The sequence below is a fragment of the Sphaerodactylus townsendi genome, linkage group LG12 (genome assembly GCF_021028975.2).
Source record: "Sphaerodactylus townsendi isolate TG3544 linkage group LG12, MPM_Stown_v2.3, whole genome shotgun sequence".
Classification (NCBI taxonomy): domain Eukaryota; kingdom Metazoa; phylum Chordata; class Lepidosauria; order Squamata; family Sphaerodactylidae; genus Sphaerodactylus; species Sphaerodactylus townsendi.
Genome location: NC_059436.1, coordinates 709,603 through 725,748, shown reverse-complemented (window position 1 = coordinate 725,748; position 16,146 = coordinate 709,603). Strand labels below are relative to the sequence as shown.

Below are 16,146 nucleotides of genomic sequence, written 5' to 3'. Positions count from 1 at the left end.
CCACCCCCCCCCCCCCCCACCCCCCCCCCCCCCCACCCCCCCCCCCCCCCACCCCCCCCCCCCCCCACCCCCCCCCCCCCCCACCCCCCCCCCCCCCCACCCCCCCCCCCCCCCACCCCCCCCCCCCCCCACCCCCCCCCCCCCCCACCCCCCCCCCCCCCCACCCCCCCCCCCCCCCACCCCCCCCCCCCCCCACCCCCCCCCCCCCCCACCCCCCCCCCCCCCCACCCCCCCCCCCCCCCACCCCCCCCCCCCCCCACCCCCCCCCCCCCCCACCCCCCCCCCCCCCCACCCCCCCCCCCCCCCACCCCCCCCCCCCCCCACCCCCCCCCCCCCCCACCCCCCCCCCCCCCCACCCCCCCCCCCCCCCACCCCCCCCCCCCCCCACCCCCCCCCCCCCCCACCCCCCCCCCCCCCCACCCCCCCCCCCCCCCACCCCCCCCCCCCCCCACCCCCCCCCCCCCCCACCCCCCCCCCCCCCCACCCCCCCCCCCCCCCACCCCCCCCCCCCCCCACCCCCCCCCCCCCCCACCCCCCCCCCCCCCCACCCCCCCCCCCCCCCACCCCCCCCCCCCCCCACCCCCCCCCCCCCCCACCCCCCCCCCCCCCCACCCCCCCCCCCCCCCACCCCCCCCCCCCCCCACCCCCCCCCCCCCCCACCCCCCCCCCCCCCCACCCCCCCCCCCCCCCACCCCCCCCCCCCCCCACCCCCCCCCCCCCCCACCCCCCCCCCCCCCCACCCCCCCCCCCCCCCACCCCCCCCCCCCCCCACCCCCCCCCCCCCCCACCCCCCCCCCCCCCCACCCCCCCCCCCCCCCACCCCCCCCCCCCCCCACCCCCCCCCCCCCCCACCCCCCCCCCCCCCCACCCCCCCCCCCCCCCACCCCCCCCCCCCCCCACCCCCCCCCCCCCCCACCCCCCCCCCCCCCCACCCCCCCCCCCCCCCACCCCCCCCCCCCCCCACCCCCCCCCCCCCCCACCCCCCCCCCCCCCCACCCCCCCCCCCCCCCACCCCCCCCCCCCCCCACCCCCCCCCCCCCCCACCCCCCCCCCCCCCCACCCCCCCCCCCCCCCACCCCCCCCCCCCCCCACCCCCCCCCCCCCCCACCCCCCCCCCCCCCCACCCCCCCCCCCCCCCACCCCCCCCCCCCCCCACCCCCCCCCCCCCCCACCCCCCCCCCCCCCCACCCCCCCCCCCCCCCACCCCCCCCCCCCCCCACCCCCCCCCCCCCCCACCCCCCCCCCCCCCCACCCCCCCCCCCCCCCACCCCCCCCCCCCCCCACCCCCCCCCCCCCCCACCCCCCCCCCCCCCCACCCCCCCCCCCCCCCACCCCCCCCCCCCCCCACCCCCCCCCCCCCCCACCCCCCCCCCCCCCCACCCCCCCCCCCCCCCACCCCCCCCCCCCCCCACCCCCCCCCCCCCCCACCCCCCCCCCCCCCCACCCCCCCCCCCCCCCACCCCCCCCCCCCCCCACCCCCCCCCCCCCCCACCCCCCCCCCCCCCCACCCCCCCCCCCCCCCACCCCCCCCCCCCCCCACCCCCCCCCCCCCCCACCCCCCCCCCCCCCCACCCCCCCCCCCCCCCACCCCCCCCCCCCCCCACCCCCCCCCCCCCCCACCCCCCCCCCCCCCCACCCCCCCCCCCCCCCACCCCCCCCCCCCCCCACCCCCCCCCCCCCCCACCCCCCCCCCCCCCCACCCCCCCCCCCCCCCACCCCCCCCCCCCCCCACCCCCCCCCCCCCCCACCCCCCCCCCCCCCCACCCCCCCCCCCCCCCACCCCCCCCCCCCCCCACCCCCCCCCCCCCCCACCCCCCCCCCCCCCCACCCCCCCCCCCCCCCACCCCCCCCCCCCCCCACCCCCCCCCCCCCCCACCCCCCCCCCCCCCCACCCCCCCCCCCCCCCACCCCCCCCCCCCCCCACCCCCCCCCCCCCCCACCCCCCCCCCCCCCCACCCCCCCCCCCCCCCACCCCCCCCCCCCCCCACCCCCCCCCCCCCCCACCCCCCCCCCCCCCCACCCCCCCCCCCCCCCACCCCCCCCCCCCCCCACCCCCCCCCCCCCCCACCCCCCCCCCCCCCCACCCCCCCCCCCCCCCACCCCCCCCCCCCCCCACCCCCCCCCCCCCCCACCCCCCCCCCCCCCCACCCCCCCCCCCCCCCACCCCCCCCCCCCCCCACCCCCCCCCCCCCCCACCCCCCCCCCCCCCCACCCCCCCCCCCCCCCACCCCCCCCCCCCCCCACCCCCCCCCCCCCCCACCCCCCCCCCCCCCCACCCCCCCCCCCCCCCACCCCCCCCCCCCCCCACCCCCCCCCCCCCCCACCCCCCCCCCCCCCCACCCCCCCCCCCCCCCACCCCCCCCCCCCCCCACCCCCCCCCCCCCCCACCCCCCCCCCCCCCCACCCCCCCCCCCCCCCACCCCCCCCCCCCCCCACCCCCCCCCCCCCCCACCCCCCCCCCCCCCCACCCCCCCCCCCCCCCACCCCCCCCCCCCCCCACCCCCCCCCCCCCCCACCCCCCCCCCCCCCCACCCCCCCCCCCCCCCACCCCCCCCCCCCCCCACCCCCCCCCCCCCCCACCCCCCCCCCCCCCCACCCCCCCCCCCCCCCACCCCCCCCCCCCCCCACCCCCCCCCCCCCCCACCCCCCCCCCCCCCCACCCCCCCCCCCCCCCACCCCCCCCCCCCCCCACCCCCCCCCCCCCCCACCCCCCCCCCCCCCCACCCCCCCCCCCCCCCACCCCCCCCCCCCCCCACCCCCCCCCCCCCCCACCCCCCCCCCCCCCCACCCCCCCCCCCCCCCACCCCCCCCCCCCCCCACCCCCCCCCCCCCCCACCCCCCCCCCCCCCCACCCCCCCCCCCCCCCACCCCCCCCCCCCCCCACCCCCCCCCCCCCCCACCCCCCCCCCCCCCCACCCCCCCCCCCCCCCACCCCCCCCCCCCCCCACCCCCCCCCCCCCCCACCCCCCCCCCCCCCCACCCCCCCCCCCCCCCACCCCCCCCCCCCCCCACCCCCCCCCCCCCCCACCCCCCCCCCCCCCCACCCCCCCCCCCCCCCACCCCCCCCCCCCCCCACCCCCCCCCCCCCCCACCCCCCCCCCCCCCCACCCCCCCCCCCCCCCACCCCCCCCCCCCCCCACCCCCCCCCCCCCCCACCCCCCCCCCCCCCCACCCCCCCCCCCCCCCACCCCCCCCCCCCCCCACCCCCCCCCCCCCCCACCCCCCCCCCCCCCCACCCCCCCCCCCCCCCACCCCCCCCCCCCCCCACCCCCCCCCCCCCCCACCCCCCCCCCCCCCCACCCCCCCCCCCCCCCACCCCCCCCCCCCCCCACCCCCCCCCCCCCCCACCCCCCCCCCCCCCCACCCCCCCCCCCCCCCACCCCCCCCCCCCCCCACCCCCCCCCCCCCCCACCCCCCCCCCCCCCCACCCCCCCCCCCCCCCACCCCCCCCCCCCCCCACCCCCCCCCCCCCCCACCCCCCCCCCCCCCCACCCCCCCCCCCCCCCACCCCCCCCCCCCCCCACCCCCCCCCCCCCCCACCCCCCCCCCCCCCCACCCCCCCCCCCCCCCACCCCCCCCCCCCCCCACCCCCCCCCCCCCCCACCCCCCCCCCCCCCCACCCCCCCCCCCCCCCACCCCCCCCCCCCCCCACCCCCCCCCCCCCCCACCCCCCCCCCCCCCCACCCCCCCCCCCCCCCACCCCCCCCCCCCCCCACCCCCCCCCCCCCCCACCCCCCCCCCCCCCCACCCCCCCCCCCCCCCACCCCCCCCCCCCCCCACCCCCCCCCCCCCCCACCCCCCCCCCCCCCCACCCCCCCCCCCCCCCACCCCCCCCCCCCCCCACCCCCCCCCCCCCCCACCCCCCCCCCCCCCCACCCCCCCCCCCCCCCACCCCCCCCCCCCCCCACCCCCCCCCCCCCCCACCCCCCCCCCCCCCCACCCCCCCCCCCCCCCACCCCCCCCCCCCCCCACCCCCCCCCCCCCCCACCCCCCCCCCCCCCCACCCCCCCCCCCCCCCACCCCCCCCCCCCCCCACCCCCCCCCCCCCCCACCCCCCCCCCCCCCCACCCCCCCCCCCCCCCACCCCCCCCCCCCCCCACCCCCCCCCCCCCCCACCCCCCCCCCCCCCCACCCCCCCCCCCCCCCACCCCCCCCCCCCCCCACCCCCCCCCCCCCCCACCCCCCCCCCCCCCCACCCCCCCCCCCCCCCACCCCCCCCCCCCCCCACCCCCCCCCCCCCCCACCCCCCCCCCCCCCCACCCCCCCCCCCCCCCACCCCCCCCCCCCCCCACCCCCCCCCCCCCCCACCCCCCCCCCCCCCCACCCCCCCCCCCCCCCACCCCCCCCCCCCCCCACCCCCCCCCCCCCCCACCCCCCCCCCCCCCCACCCCCCCCCCCCCCCACCCCCCCCCCCCCCCACCCCCCCCCCCCCCCACCCCCCCCCCCCCCCACCCCCCCCCCCCCCCACCCCCCCCCCCCCCCACCCCCCCCCCCCCCCACCCCCCCCCCCCCCCACCCCCCCCCCCCCCCACCCCCCCCCCCCCCCACCCCCCCCCCCCCCCACCCCCCCCCCCCCCCACCCCCCCCCCCCCCCACCCCCCCCCCCCCCCACCCCCCCCCCCCCCCACCCCCCCCCCCCCCCACCCCCCCCCCCCCCCACCCCCCCCCCCCCCCACCCCCCCCCCCCCCCACCCCCCCCCCCCCCCACCCCCCCCCCCCCCCACCCCCCCCCCCCCCCACCCCCCCCCCCCCCCACCCCCCCCCCCCCCCACCCCCCCCCCCCCCCACCCCCCCCCCCCCCCACCCCCCCCCCCCCCCACCCCCCCCCCCCCCCACCCCCCCCCCCCCCCACCCCCCCCCCCCCCCACCCCCCCCCCCCCCCACCCCCCCCCCCCCCCACCCCCCCCCCCCCCCACCCCCCCCCCCCCCCACCCCCCCCCCCCCCCACCCCCCCCCCCCCCCACCCCCCCCCCCCCCCACCCCCCCCCCCCCCCACCCCCCCCCCCCCCCACCCCCCCCCCCCCCCACCCCCCCCCCCCCCCACCCCCCCCCCCCCCCACCCCCCCCCCCCCCCACCCCCCCCCCCCCCCACCCCCCCCCCCCCCCACCCCCCCCCCCCCCCACCCCCCCCCCCCCCCACCCCCCCCCCCCCCCACCCCCCCCCCCCCCCACCCCCCCCCCCCCCCACCCCCCCCCCCCCCCACCCCCCCCCCCCCCCACCCCCCCCCCCCCCCACCCCCCCCCCCCCCCACCCCCCCCCCCCCCCACCCCCCCCCCCCCCCACCCCCCCCCCCCCCCACCCCCCCCCCCCCCCACCCCCCCCCCCCCCCACCCCCCCCCCCCCCCACCCCCCCCCCCCCCCACCCCCCCCCCCCCCCACCCCCCCCCCCCCCCACCCCCCCCCCCCCCCACCCCCCCCCCCCCCCACCCCCCCCCCCCCCCACCCCCCCCCCCCCCCACCCCCCCCCCCCCCCACCCCCCCCCCCCCCCACCCCCCCCCCCCCCCACCCCCCCCCCCCCCCACCCCCCCCCCCCCCCACCCCCCCCCCCCCCCACCCCCCCCCCCCCCCACCCCCCCCCCCCCCCACCCCCCCCCCCCCCCACCCCCCCCCCCCCCCACCCCCCCCCCCCCCCACCCCCCCCCCCCCCCACCCCCCCCCCCCCCCACCCCCCCCCCCCCCCACCCCCCCCCCCCCCCACCCCCCCCCCCCCCCACCCCCCCCCCCCCCCACCCCCCCCCCCCCCCACCCCCCCCCCCCCCCACCCCCCCCCCCCCCCACCCCCCCCCCCCCCCACCCCCCCCCCCCCCCACCCCCCCCCACCCCCCCCCCCCCCCCCCCCCACCCCCCTCCCCCCCAACCCCCCCCCCCCCCCACCCCCCCCCCCCACCATCCCCCCCCCCCCCCACCCCCCCCCCCCCCCCCCCCCCCCCCCCCCCACCGCCCCCCCCCCCCCCTCCCCCCCCCCTCCCCCCCCCCCCCCCCCCCCCCCCCCCCCCCCCCCCCCCCCCCCCCACCACCCCCCCCCCCCATCCCCCCCCCCCCCCACCCCCCCATCCCATCAGCCCCTTCCAGCATGGCCAATTGGCCATGCTGGAAGGGGCTGATGGGAATTGTAGTCCATAACATCTGGAGTGCCAAAGGTTCACCACCACGGACCTAGTACAAGCTAACTACAGTCACAGCTTCATTATAGACAGTAAGCAGCAGCTGCTCCACCTAGTGGAAGAACATTCCTGTACTCTATCATTCCGCAGAGTAAAATCTTCAAGTAATGGAGGTGGGAACGCCAAGCATCAAACCCAAAAATGTACATCCCGCCTGACTCTTCAATTGCTTTATCAGATCTTACCTGGGACAGCTTGATAGGCAAATAGAGTATAAAACCATCAAATGCAGTAACATCCCCTGTCACTGATTTGAGCTCCTTCAGCATAGCAAACCGCATGCTCTTGCATTCCACATTAGGGCTGAAAGATATGACGGTAATGTTCTAAAAAATCAAGTTATATGGTGCTTAATATAAGCTAGTTAAGCACAACCACAAATCATAGTTTGTCATTACGCAAATGAGTCTGGGAGTCCCTTAGTTTTGTGCGTACATGCCAAAGATTCCCCAGGCTTGTATCACAACAGTACTGCGATTTATCATGTGGTTCAAGTATGCTCTTTTCAGATAAGGGATCTGAACTGCTTTTAGCTAGCAAAAAATTAGAATTTGTGGTAATTTAATGAACAACAATCAATTCTAATGAGCACTGAAACTAGGGCCCCTTCCGCACACGCAAAATAATGCGTTTTCAAACCACTTTCACAACTGTTTGCAAGTGGTTTTTGCCATTCCGCACAGCTTCAAAGAGCACTGAAAGCAGTTTCAAAGTGCATTATTCTGCATGTGCGGAATGAGCCCAAGAGCAAGATGAATATTCCAATGAATTTTACCATGACTGACGGAAATTAGCATCTATATCCTACACTTGGTGACACCCAACTGCATCAAGTTACTAAGCAATAGACCTTGCTAGTAGAGTCAGTTTAAGCTACCAAGCAAGGGTTTGGGGTGGGAGAAAGGCAATGATATGTCTACCTACTATTCCATCAGACATAGTTCAGGTCACCTCATTATGACAATCTGTGATCCAGTAAATGAGTTTAAATAACTGTTCATTTTTAAAAGAACCACTATTCAAACAGTCCATACAGGTTATCCTGCCATAGAGTACTAATAAGAAAAGCAAGGCGGGAAGAGGAGGAAGGGAAAGTTGAAAGGAAAATTATGTCTATCACTCTAGGATACACTTACAACCACTGGGTCTGAGGTCATTTGGTCTCTCTCACAGGCAAGGATGAATGCAAACTTGCTCAGACCACGAAACAGAACTAGTAGGAAGGTGGCACCTCCCACCCAACCTGACAGATTTGAAGACCCAGGGGAAAAATTGCGGGGAAGAGAGTAAAAGTTTTTTCCCCACACCCATCCTAGGTTAAAAAAAATATCCCAATTTTTCCAATGGAAAAATTGGAAAATTTGCAGAACTAAAACTTACTTTGTAATATTTTTAAAATATATTTTTAAAACAAGTGAAATGCTTTTTAAAATGTTTTGTTCATTCAGGATATACAGCATGAAGGTCTGAGGACTTTTTTGTACAGTTTTTCCAATGGAAATTTGGTAATCTTTTGAAAAAAAGATTTCATACAGGGAACAAAATGTTTCATGGGAATTTGAGACAATTCTCCTTAATCAATACGTATAGGATGAAAATAAATCTGAATTCCTTTCTGAATTTTTCTAGTGAGAGAACTGAGAAGTTTAGAGGAGCACTGAGAACTGAAAACCTTCTTCCTGCTTTTGGAATGAGAGAAACGCTTTTTAAAACAAGTTTTTACACAGTCAAAATGTTTCCACTGGTAACACTAGGAAATATACTATATACTGCACCTTATAGTATAATGTACTTCAACATAGAGTGTGTTTGCTTTTTTGCCTGTAGTAGACATTTATACTTTTAAATTCCATAAATATTCCAATCAACAGTTTTACAAGCTAAGTTATACAGCTAACAATGCAATCCACCAGGGCGGCACAAAAGGGCTGTGGAGCCAGTGTGACCCCAGTACGCCATCACTGCTAGTCCACACCTATGCCACTGTGGGGGCCACTTATGCCACCACCAGGGAGCCACACAGCTCCATGCTGACCAAGAAGCACTTCTCTACTGCAAGAGTCTGTGTCGGCTCTGTGTCCGGGGGAGGGCGGTATAAAAATGAAATAATAAATAAAATAATAAATAAATGAAGGCATTTCTGGGGGTAGAGCTCACTTTAGTCAGCTTCCTGAAGGCCTTCAGCCTGGGAACATCAACTTATGCAAGCTAAAAATGTGACGCAGCCCAATGGGCTACATAAGGAAGTTTCAGAGCAGCCAGGAATATTTCCCACTTTTCTTGCAGCGTGAGCTGCTGGGAACATATTTGGAGGAGGTTGGGTTGCGCCGTCCCCAGCAGTCACAAAATTAAACCCCACTGGAAATTGGGTTGTAAGATAATTACCGTAAGTTCTCCTTAGGAGCTAAAGTGACCAAACTGAGGCTATCATACTTACGTCAAATCATGAGAAGACATGAGTGATCAGGAAAGACAATAAGACTAGGAAAAGTAGAAGGCAGCAGGAAGGCGCAACATGGAATGGATTGACTCAATCAAGAAAGCCATGGCCCTCAGTTTGCAAGACCCAAGCAAGGCTGTTAAAGACAGGTCATTCTGGGGGTCATTAATTCATAGGGGCACCATAACTCATCTGCAACTTGATGAAACTTAGAACCCCATGTAAGTTACACACTAGGCATTTCATCTAGATCAAAGAAAATCAGATTTAAGTTTGACAGAGCAGTATTATATATATTTGTTTTCTCCAAAAAAATCCTTTCGTTCTTCCTCTCAATATGTTCTCGTGGCTTCAGAATTTCTTGCAATGCTACATCTCTACCAAAAGCAAATGTACCAATAAGAAATTTAAGTTCTTTGCATTTGCACTCGCTGTGAAGGAAACCTACACCTCCCATAAAACATCAGCTAGCATGGCGTAGTGGTTAAGAGCGTTGGTCTTTAATCTGGAGAATGTGTTTCACTTCCCCACTCCTTCACATAAAGTCTGTTGGGTTACTCTGGGCTAGTCACAGTTCTTCCAGAACCCCCTCAACTTCACAAGATATCTGCTGTGGGGAGGAGAAGGAAAGACAATTCCTTAAAGATAGAGACTCCTTAAAGGCAGAGAAAAGTGGGGTATAAAAACCAACTCCTCCTTTTCATCAATTTAGCAGCAGCATCTACTACAAGAAATTGCTTTCATTTCACAATAAAAAGGAATCCAATGATAAAAGCATCACAGCCCTCAAACCAGTTACACAGTGATTAAACTTATGCCAGATGTGTATTCCAGTTTTCCTAATACCAATATCTGAAAAGCACCATTTCATCAGTTTGAAGTCACTATCTTCAAGAGTATATTTGGGTGGTACAGTGGACCAAGTTCTAGAATATAAGAAGCTGGGAATAACAACTAAAAGAACCTTGAAAGTGGCGATAAGAGGAAAATCAATTTATCGTGTATAAAATATATACACTGATAATTTGCATCCACTGCCACCTAGTAAAACCCCTAGGACAACCAAAAGTCTGTCTGAAAAGTTGCTACCCTTTAACACAAAATAAAAGGTAAAATTCATGCATTTTTACCTGAATGACACATGATATTGGTACACAGCTTCATTTTGACAGTGTATTTTAACCACATTAATTGCCAACGGAACTGGAATCCCCTTGGAACCTTGCTTCATTAGTGGCTCTCTGAAAGGATAAGAGCATATGTGAAATAATGTATCAAGATTTCACTGAGGAGAAAATAAAACATCAGGGGAGCAGACATACAGTTCAATGCTATGCACTCAGAAATAAATTCCACTGAGACAAACTACAAAAGACTCCAGGACCTACCTCAATTTAATGTATTGACCATCACACAAAACCCTTCATGGCCTTGGACCATCATACTTCAGAATATATAACTATAAATTCACATAGAGCAACACTATCATCATATCCCTTTTCACTGGAGTGTTAAAAGATATGATTCAGCTGATATGATCAGAAATACCTCCTTTTTAATCAGGCCACACTTACTTTCTTGCCAGCTGTGCTTCAGAAACTGCTACAGGAACTTCTGAACTGGGTTTTTTAAGAGGTGCTGATTGCAGAACTGCTGCATTCAAGGCAGAGGTGTTTCCATGGGCCCTGCCAAGTCCCATAGCCGATCTTCCAAGGGCAACAAAGGGTGTTTCGCCTTCCTTGAGGTCTAGTGTTCTGAAACATTAGGGGGAAATAACACATACAGTAAAGAGCTGATTTCCTTACAAAAATGCAAACAGCGTAACAGTTTTAAAAGCAGAACCTTCAATAATATACAACAGCCTCTTTATGTTAGTTCATGGCATTGCAGTGCAGTGCAGTGAACTGCTTGTTTAGATATGGGAGATTCGATTTAAATAACCAGTCAGCCATAAAACTCACTAAGTGTCTTTGAGCAAGGCATTCTTTCTCATTTTAGAGATATACAGAGGGCTCTGCTCTATAAACAAATACAATTTTTAAATCACATGACATCCCATGTTACAGAAACAAGTCCATGCAAGGGGGATTCAAAATATAGTTTGTCTCTGATGTTTGCTTACAGGGGAAAATTTCAACAAAAAATTGTTATTTTTTTAAAAAAGCAAAGTGAATAACGTATTCTGGATTATTATCTCCTGTATAAAACTTGACTATATCACAGAAAGAGCAGCTTCTGGGTAAAAAAGCTACCAAAAACAACAAAACACAAATGATGACAAAAGAACAGATATTAAAGCTTGTGACACTTTTCAAATCCACATACAAGCATTACTGATCAGATCCAGGAACTCCGCTGATAGCCAGCCGACAGCTTCGTTATCAGGCCTTTCTGCTTCAAAACTGATCATTCGATTAAGGAGGCCATTCCTTATCAACTCAGAGATGACAAGCCTCCTTATTGCCTAATGCTATTTTGTCCAGTTGCATTCACCTCAGGATCACTCTACTCACCTGCCACGGCCTAAAAGGATTCTTTCCACCTTGCAGTCTCCAGCCGGCCCTGCTCTTGATTGCATAAGTGCCGTCTGACCTGTTAACTCCACTTTGGGTTTGACTTCTATATCACTCATTCCTCTACCCAAAATGCCTCGTCCTGCAATAAGCACATAAAGAAAATGTTCAAGGTAACTAGCTGTTATGGGTCTTCCAGGCTATGTGGCCATAGTCTGGTAATTTTTGTTCCTAACATTTCATCCACATCTATAGCCAGCATCTTCAGGGGTATGTCATGGTTGGATGCATTTCTCTCCATGGCACAGTGGAAAAACACATATCGCTGTGACATACCTCTGAAGATGCCAGCCATAGATGTGGGAGAAACATTAGGAGCAAAAGCTACCAGACCACAGCCATATAATATAGTCCAGAAACCCACAACAACTAGTTGATTCCAAACATAAAAAACTTTGACAATATATTGTTCAAGGCAAACTGGCTTAAGAGTTGGAAATTGACAAGAACAAGTGTCAGCGAAGCATGAGAAACTGACTACCATACAGAAGGTCTGACTCACCCAATGGAAGTTTGTGGGATCTCTCAAAACCAAGTCCTCGGAACATGGATGATAGAGTCGAGGTAGATATGCAAGAATCCTGAAGGCAACAGAGGGGGGAAAATCCTAATATTATTTATTTATTTATTTATTTATTTATTTATTTATTTATTTATTTATTTTTTATTTATTTATTTATTTATTTATTTTAATATACCACCCAATCCCCGGAGGGCTCTGGCGGTGTACAACATAATACACTACAAAGCTTTAATTAAGCTTAAAGCCAATCAGGCCAACTGCTAATTAGCAACTTGTTCTGGAATAAAGTGGTATACTTTTCACAAAAGAAAAGGTTTAGCAGCTTCAGCAAGCTACTAAATCCAATAGGTAAGTGTATGCAGGGGGAGCAGTCTTTGCTGCCACACCCATATCATATCAAAATCTAAAAAATCTGCAGCAAGTGAAGTTTTGCCCTGATTTTCCCCACCTTCTGGTGTCTGAGTTGTCCTATTCTCCCTCCTCTTCTGGCCAATTCCCCACTCCAGGCTCAACCAGATTTTATTCCTACGTGCATCCCTAGATGAGCTAAAAAAATTCTGAGCTTAAAAACTGCTGTTTGCTTGCACCGACTGTTCCTTGCAGAGCAGCTAAGAATTTGAAGAACTCAGAGCAACCAAACTATCACAAAGGAACACAAGAATTCCTAACTAGTCACATTCCTAAGTATGCTATGGTACAACTGCCTATACAGCCCTTGCTCTAGCAGGAGACAGTGTTGTGACCAACAAGATATTTTTACTTGCTATCTACCTGCTGCATACTCCCAGGAGGCTTTTCTACCATCTTCTGCAGTCTCTGCATTCTGTCAGCTGAAAGAAAGGTCCTTCCTCTACTATATGTGTTGTCAACCACAGGCAGTTGTGGCATAGACTCGGTCACATTGCCTTCATGAGACCGTGGGAAAGCAGCACCACCTCGAAACATGGGTCTTGAAGGATACATGATGACGCTGCTACAAAAAAGCACAAGAAAAAATTTCACACTAAAACGTGCTCAGGAGTCATTTGATGTCCACTGATCTCCAGTATATCATTCTTACAACAGATCACAGAAAATAACAGAAGCTACAGTCAAGGATGTAGGTAAGGGGGAGGTTCTCTGATTCAACCCCCCCATTACACGTCAGAAGATCTTCCTCCCGTTTGTGGGGGTTTTTTGCAGTTTTTTAGTGTTTTTTGGTTTTTTGCCTGCAGGGGGCGCAGTTTTTTAGGCTAGCTAGCAGCACCAAAATTTCAGGGATTTGTTTGGAGACTCTCCTGATGATACCACCCAAGTTTGGTGAGGTTTGGTTCAGAGGGTCCAAAGTTAAGGACTCCCAAAAGCGGGCCCTCATCCCCTATTGTATCCAATGGGAGCTAACACCTTTGAGAGTCCTTAACTTTGGACTCCCTGAACCAAACTTCACCAAACCTGGGAGGTATCATCAGGAGAGTCTCCAAAAGATAATCTGAAGGTTGGTGCTGCTATCTTAACAATTGCACCCCCGACAGCAGGCCCGCCAGATTTCCCCAGATTCTTCTTTTAAATCCACCCCCTTCGGCATCAATTTAAAGGGAGAATCTGAGGTCCCTGTTTTAAACATTGAAAGTGATGCTGTTTCAGGGTTGGGGAGAATCCACCCCAAAACAGCATCATTTTCAATGTTGTTTTATCGGGGGCGGGGGGGGGTGGAATCTCCCTTTAAAGTATAATTAAAAGGAAAATTTGGGCTCTCTAGTTTAAGTGATGCTGTTGGGGGGTGGATTCCAGCATCACAGAGGGCAGTCATTGGGGGGGGGGGGGCACAAAACTCAGATTTCGCACTGGGCTCCATTTTCCCTAGCTACGCCTCTGCCTGGAGGGGAGGACAGAAGGGACTGCCGGCTGCTGGCCAGGAGCCCAGCTGGTGGGGCGGGGAAGGGGAGTCTGCCATCCCTGGCCTCAGAGAGCTGCTTTTATAAGCACTGAGGGCAGGGGCAGGGCTTGGGGATCCGTGGCCACACCCCAGGGTGGGTGGGGATGTGGTCCCACCCCCCCGAAATCCCCCTTCCCATAAAAAATCTATACCTACAGTTGTGCATTTAATTCATCTAGGAAGTCAAACCCACCTCCATATACCGTCTACCTAATATCTCAGATCTGATTTCCAAGAATAAAATTATATTTCCCCATGTCCAGTAGTCTTCTATCCCTAACAAAGACTCTTTGCCACCTTTTCGTCTCATTTTTTTAACAGTCAGCAGAACTGGTTACCGTTTAGAGATCACAAGGAAAAAAAAGTGATCCAAATTATCACTATACTACCGCACACACTAACCTGGGAGCAAGCCCTACTGACTTTGGCAGGATCAATTGTCTAAGACACCACACACAGAATAATGCGTTTTCAAACCACTTTCACAACTGTTTGCAAGTGGATTTTGCTATTCCACACAGCTTCAAAGAGCACTGAAAACAGTTTGAAAGTGCATTATTCTGCATGTGCGGCAGGAGCCCTAGACTGTAAGGTGGCATTTATTTATACCAAGGGTCTGCAACCTGCGGCTCTCCAGATGTTCATGCACTACAATTCCAATCATGGGATTTGTAGTCCATGGACATCTGGAGAGCCGCAGGTTGCAGACTCCTGATTTATATATACTGACTTAAGGAGACTTAAGGAGACTTCAGCACAGAGAAATTGTCTGTAAAACCTACAAATGATGACACGGAGGAAAATAGGAGTAGAGATACCGACCTAGTCACGGAGCCGTTTCTCTTCTTCGCAAACGCCTTCTTGGACAGCCCCTTCTCCAGCAGTGAGGTAGTCGCTAAAACTAATCAAGTTAACTAGCAGTTAATTTACCTTACCTTGGTATAATAATAATTAGTTCACTTACGCGTTCGCCAACGACCCAGTTTGAATAGCCCTAAGTTACAGGGGGCGAGAGAGAGAGAGAGAGAGAAAGATCTCGGAGTCAACCTTTACTCGCCTTACTTCGCACCTCCAACCAGTGGGCAGCTCACAGCTATCTCACCTGCCACACGCTTTCACGCTCGCCTCTCCCGGCAGGCATGTGCAGATATCAATTGCGCTCCTGCGCGTGGGTGGCGGGACGTTTCTCTCTTTCTCAACCGTTAGTTTTGGAACCGTCCAAGTTCCTTACGGGGGGGGTAGGGGCGGAGCGGGCCAGGGAAGCCCCCTCAAATTTGACAGTGTTGCAGTGCTCGTTGAAGTCCATGCTTATGTGTGAGTTGAACTCAGTGGCGTTTACTAGCAAACAACTTTGCTTGTACTTTCATGAGAGGGAAAAGGTTTAATGTAACCTTTCACCTACTTTTCACAATAGTACAGACCATAATTGACCTCCTGGGGGCGTGACGTGAAGAAGTTTCAGGGGAAGTTCTGTTGGTTTTTTGTGCCGGGGTAGATTCAAATTCGGCAAATGGAGGGCTCAGTTTCGGTTGGCTAAGGGTGGGCCCTTAGAGTAGGTGTACAATTGCCAATAGGCCTGGAGAAAAATGTCCTTCCTCTTTATAATAATAATAGGTTTTATATGCCGCCTTTCCCCAGGCAAGTTCAGGGCGGCTCACAACAACTTATAAATGCAATAAAGTAATGTATAAATACATTAAAACAGTTACACACATAAGCTAAACCAGATGGCATCACCCTGAAATCTCCAAGCACTTTCCAAGTTATTTATTTACACCATTTTACCCCACATTTCTCCCCAGTGGGGACCCAGTGTGGCTTACAACAGTCTTTCCTCTTCCATTGTATCTTTACAACAACCCTGAAATTGTGTGACTGGCTCAAAGTAACCCAGCAAGCTTCCATGATATAGTTGAGATCAGAGGTGGGATCCAACCAGTTCTCACCACTTCTCTAGAAGTGGTTACTAATTTTTTCTGAGTGCCGAGAAGGGGTTACTAAAGCAACCTCCCTGCCCAATAGGGACTGGAGGTGCGTGTGTGCGGCGGCGCCACTGTTTGAATCCCACCACCATCGGAACCTGTTATTAAAATTTTTGGATCCCACCACTGGTTGAGATCCTAGATCAACACTCCAATCACAACCTCGCCTCAGGTCCCAACCAAGCTGAGGTCAGAGAAAAGAAGCAACCAGCTACCCCTCATCATGCCTGGATCCAGCTCTAATTGAGAGAGCCCATCTCCTTGTTACGGGTTACCATTCCTATAGCTCAGAATGTAGCCAGCCTTCTTCAGGTGCCCCATTTTTGGTGGGCAAACCAGTGCTCCAAGTGTGTTGTCACATCCACTGGCCACCTGGCTCTGTAGTTAAGGACTTGCTTAACCGGGCTAGTCAAGGTCAGTTTTTTGACTTTATTAATTTCTTTCCTCTATACTTTCCTTTCTTTCTTCCTTTTTTCCCAGGAGTTAAATATAGCTTGACTTCTTCCAGACCAAAACGGTTTGGGGTATTCCTATTCCCTATGGAAGG

General features: G+C 61.6%; 1 protein-coding gene across 1 annotated transcript in view; it reads right to left on the bottom strand.

Moving 5' to 3' along the window:
• The window catches only part of PIWIL2 (piwi like RNA-mediated gene silencing 2), a 36,180-nt gene extending 20,260 nt beyond the window's left edge, over positions 1 to 15,920 (bottom strand). The window contains exons 1-8 of the mRNA XM_048513071.1: positions 15,875 to 15,920; positions 14,720 to 14,843; positions 12,474 to 12,675; positions 11,682 to 11,760; positions 11,120 to 11,261; positions 10,181 to 10,360; positions 9,737 to 9,847; positions 6,352 to 6,469 (exon numbers count right to left, since the gene is read on the bottom strand). Coding sequence (XP_048369028.1) covers positions 6,352 to 6,469; positions 9,737 to 9,847; positions 10,181 to 10,360; positions 11,120 to 11,261; positions 11,682 to 11,760; positions 12,474 to 12,675; positions 14,720 to 14,843; positions 15,875 to 15,920 — 1,002 coding nt within the window. The remainder of the gene's footprint in view (positions 1 to 6,351; positions 6,470 to 9,736; positions 9,848 to 10,180; positions 10,361 to 11,119; positions 11,262 to 11,681; positions 11,761 to 12,473; positions 12,676 to 14,719; positions 14,844 to 15,874) is intronic.
• Between the last annotated feature and the right edge of the window lie 226 nt (positions 15,921 to 16,146).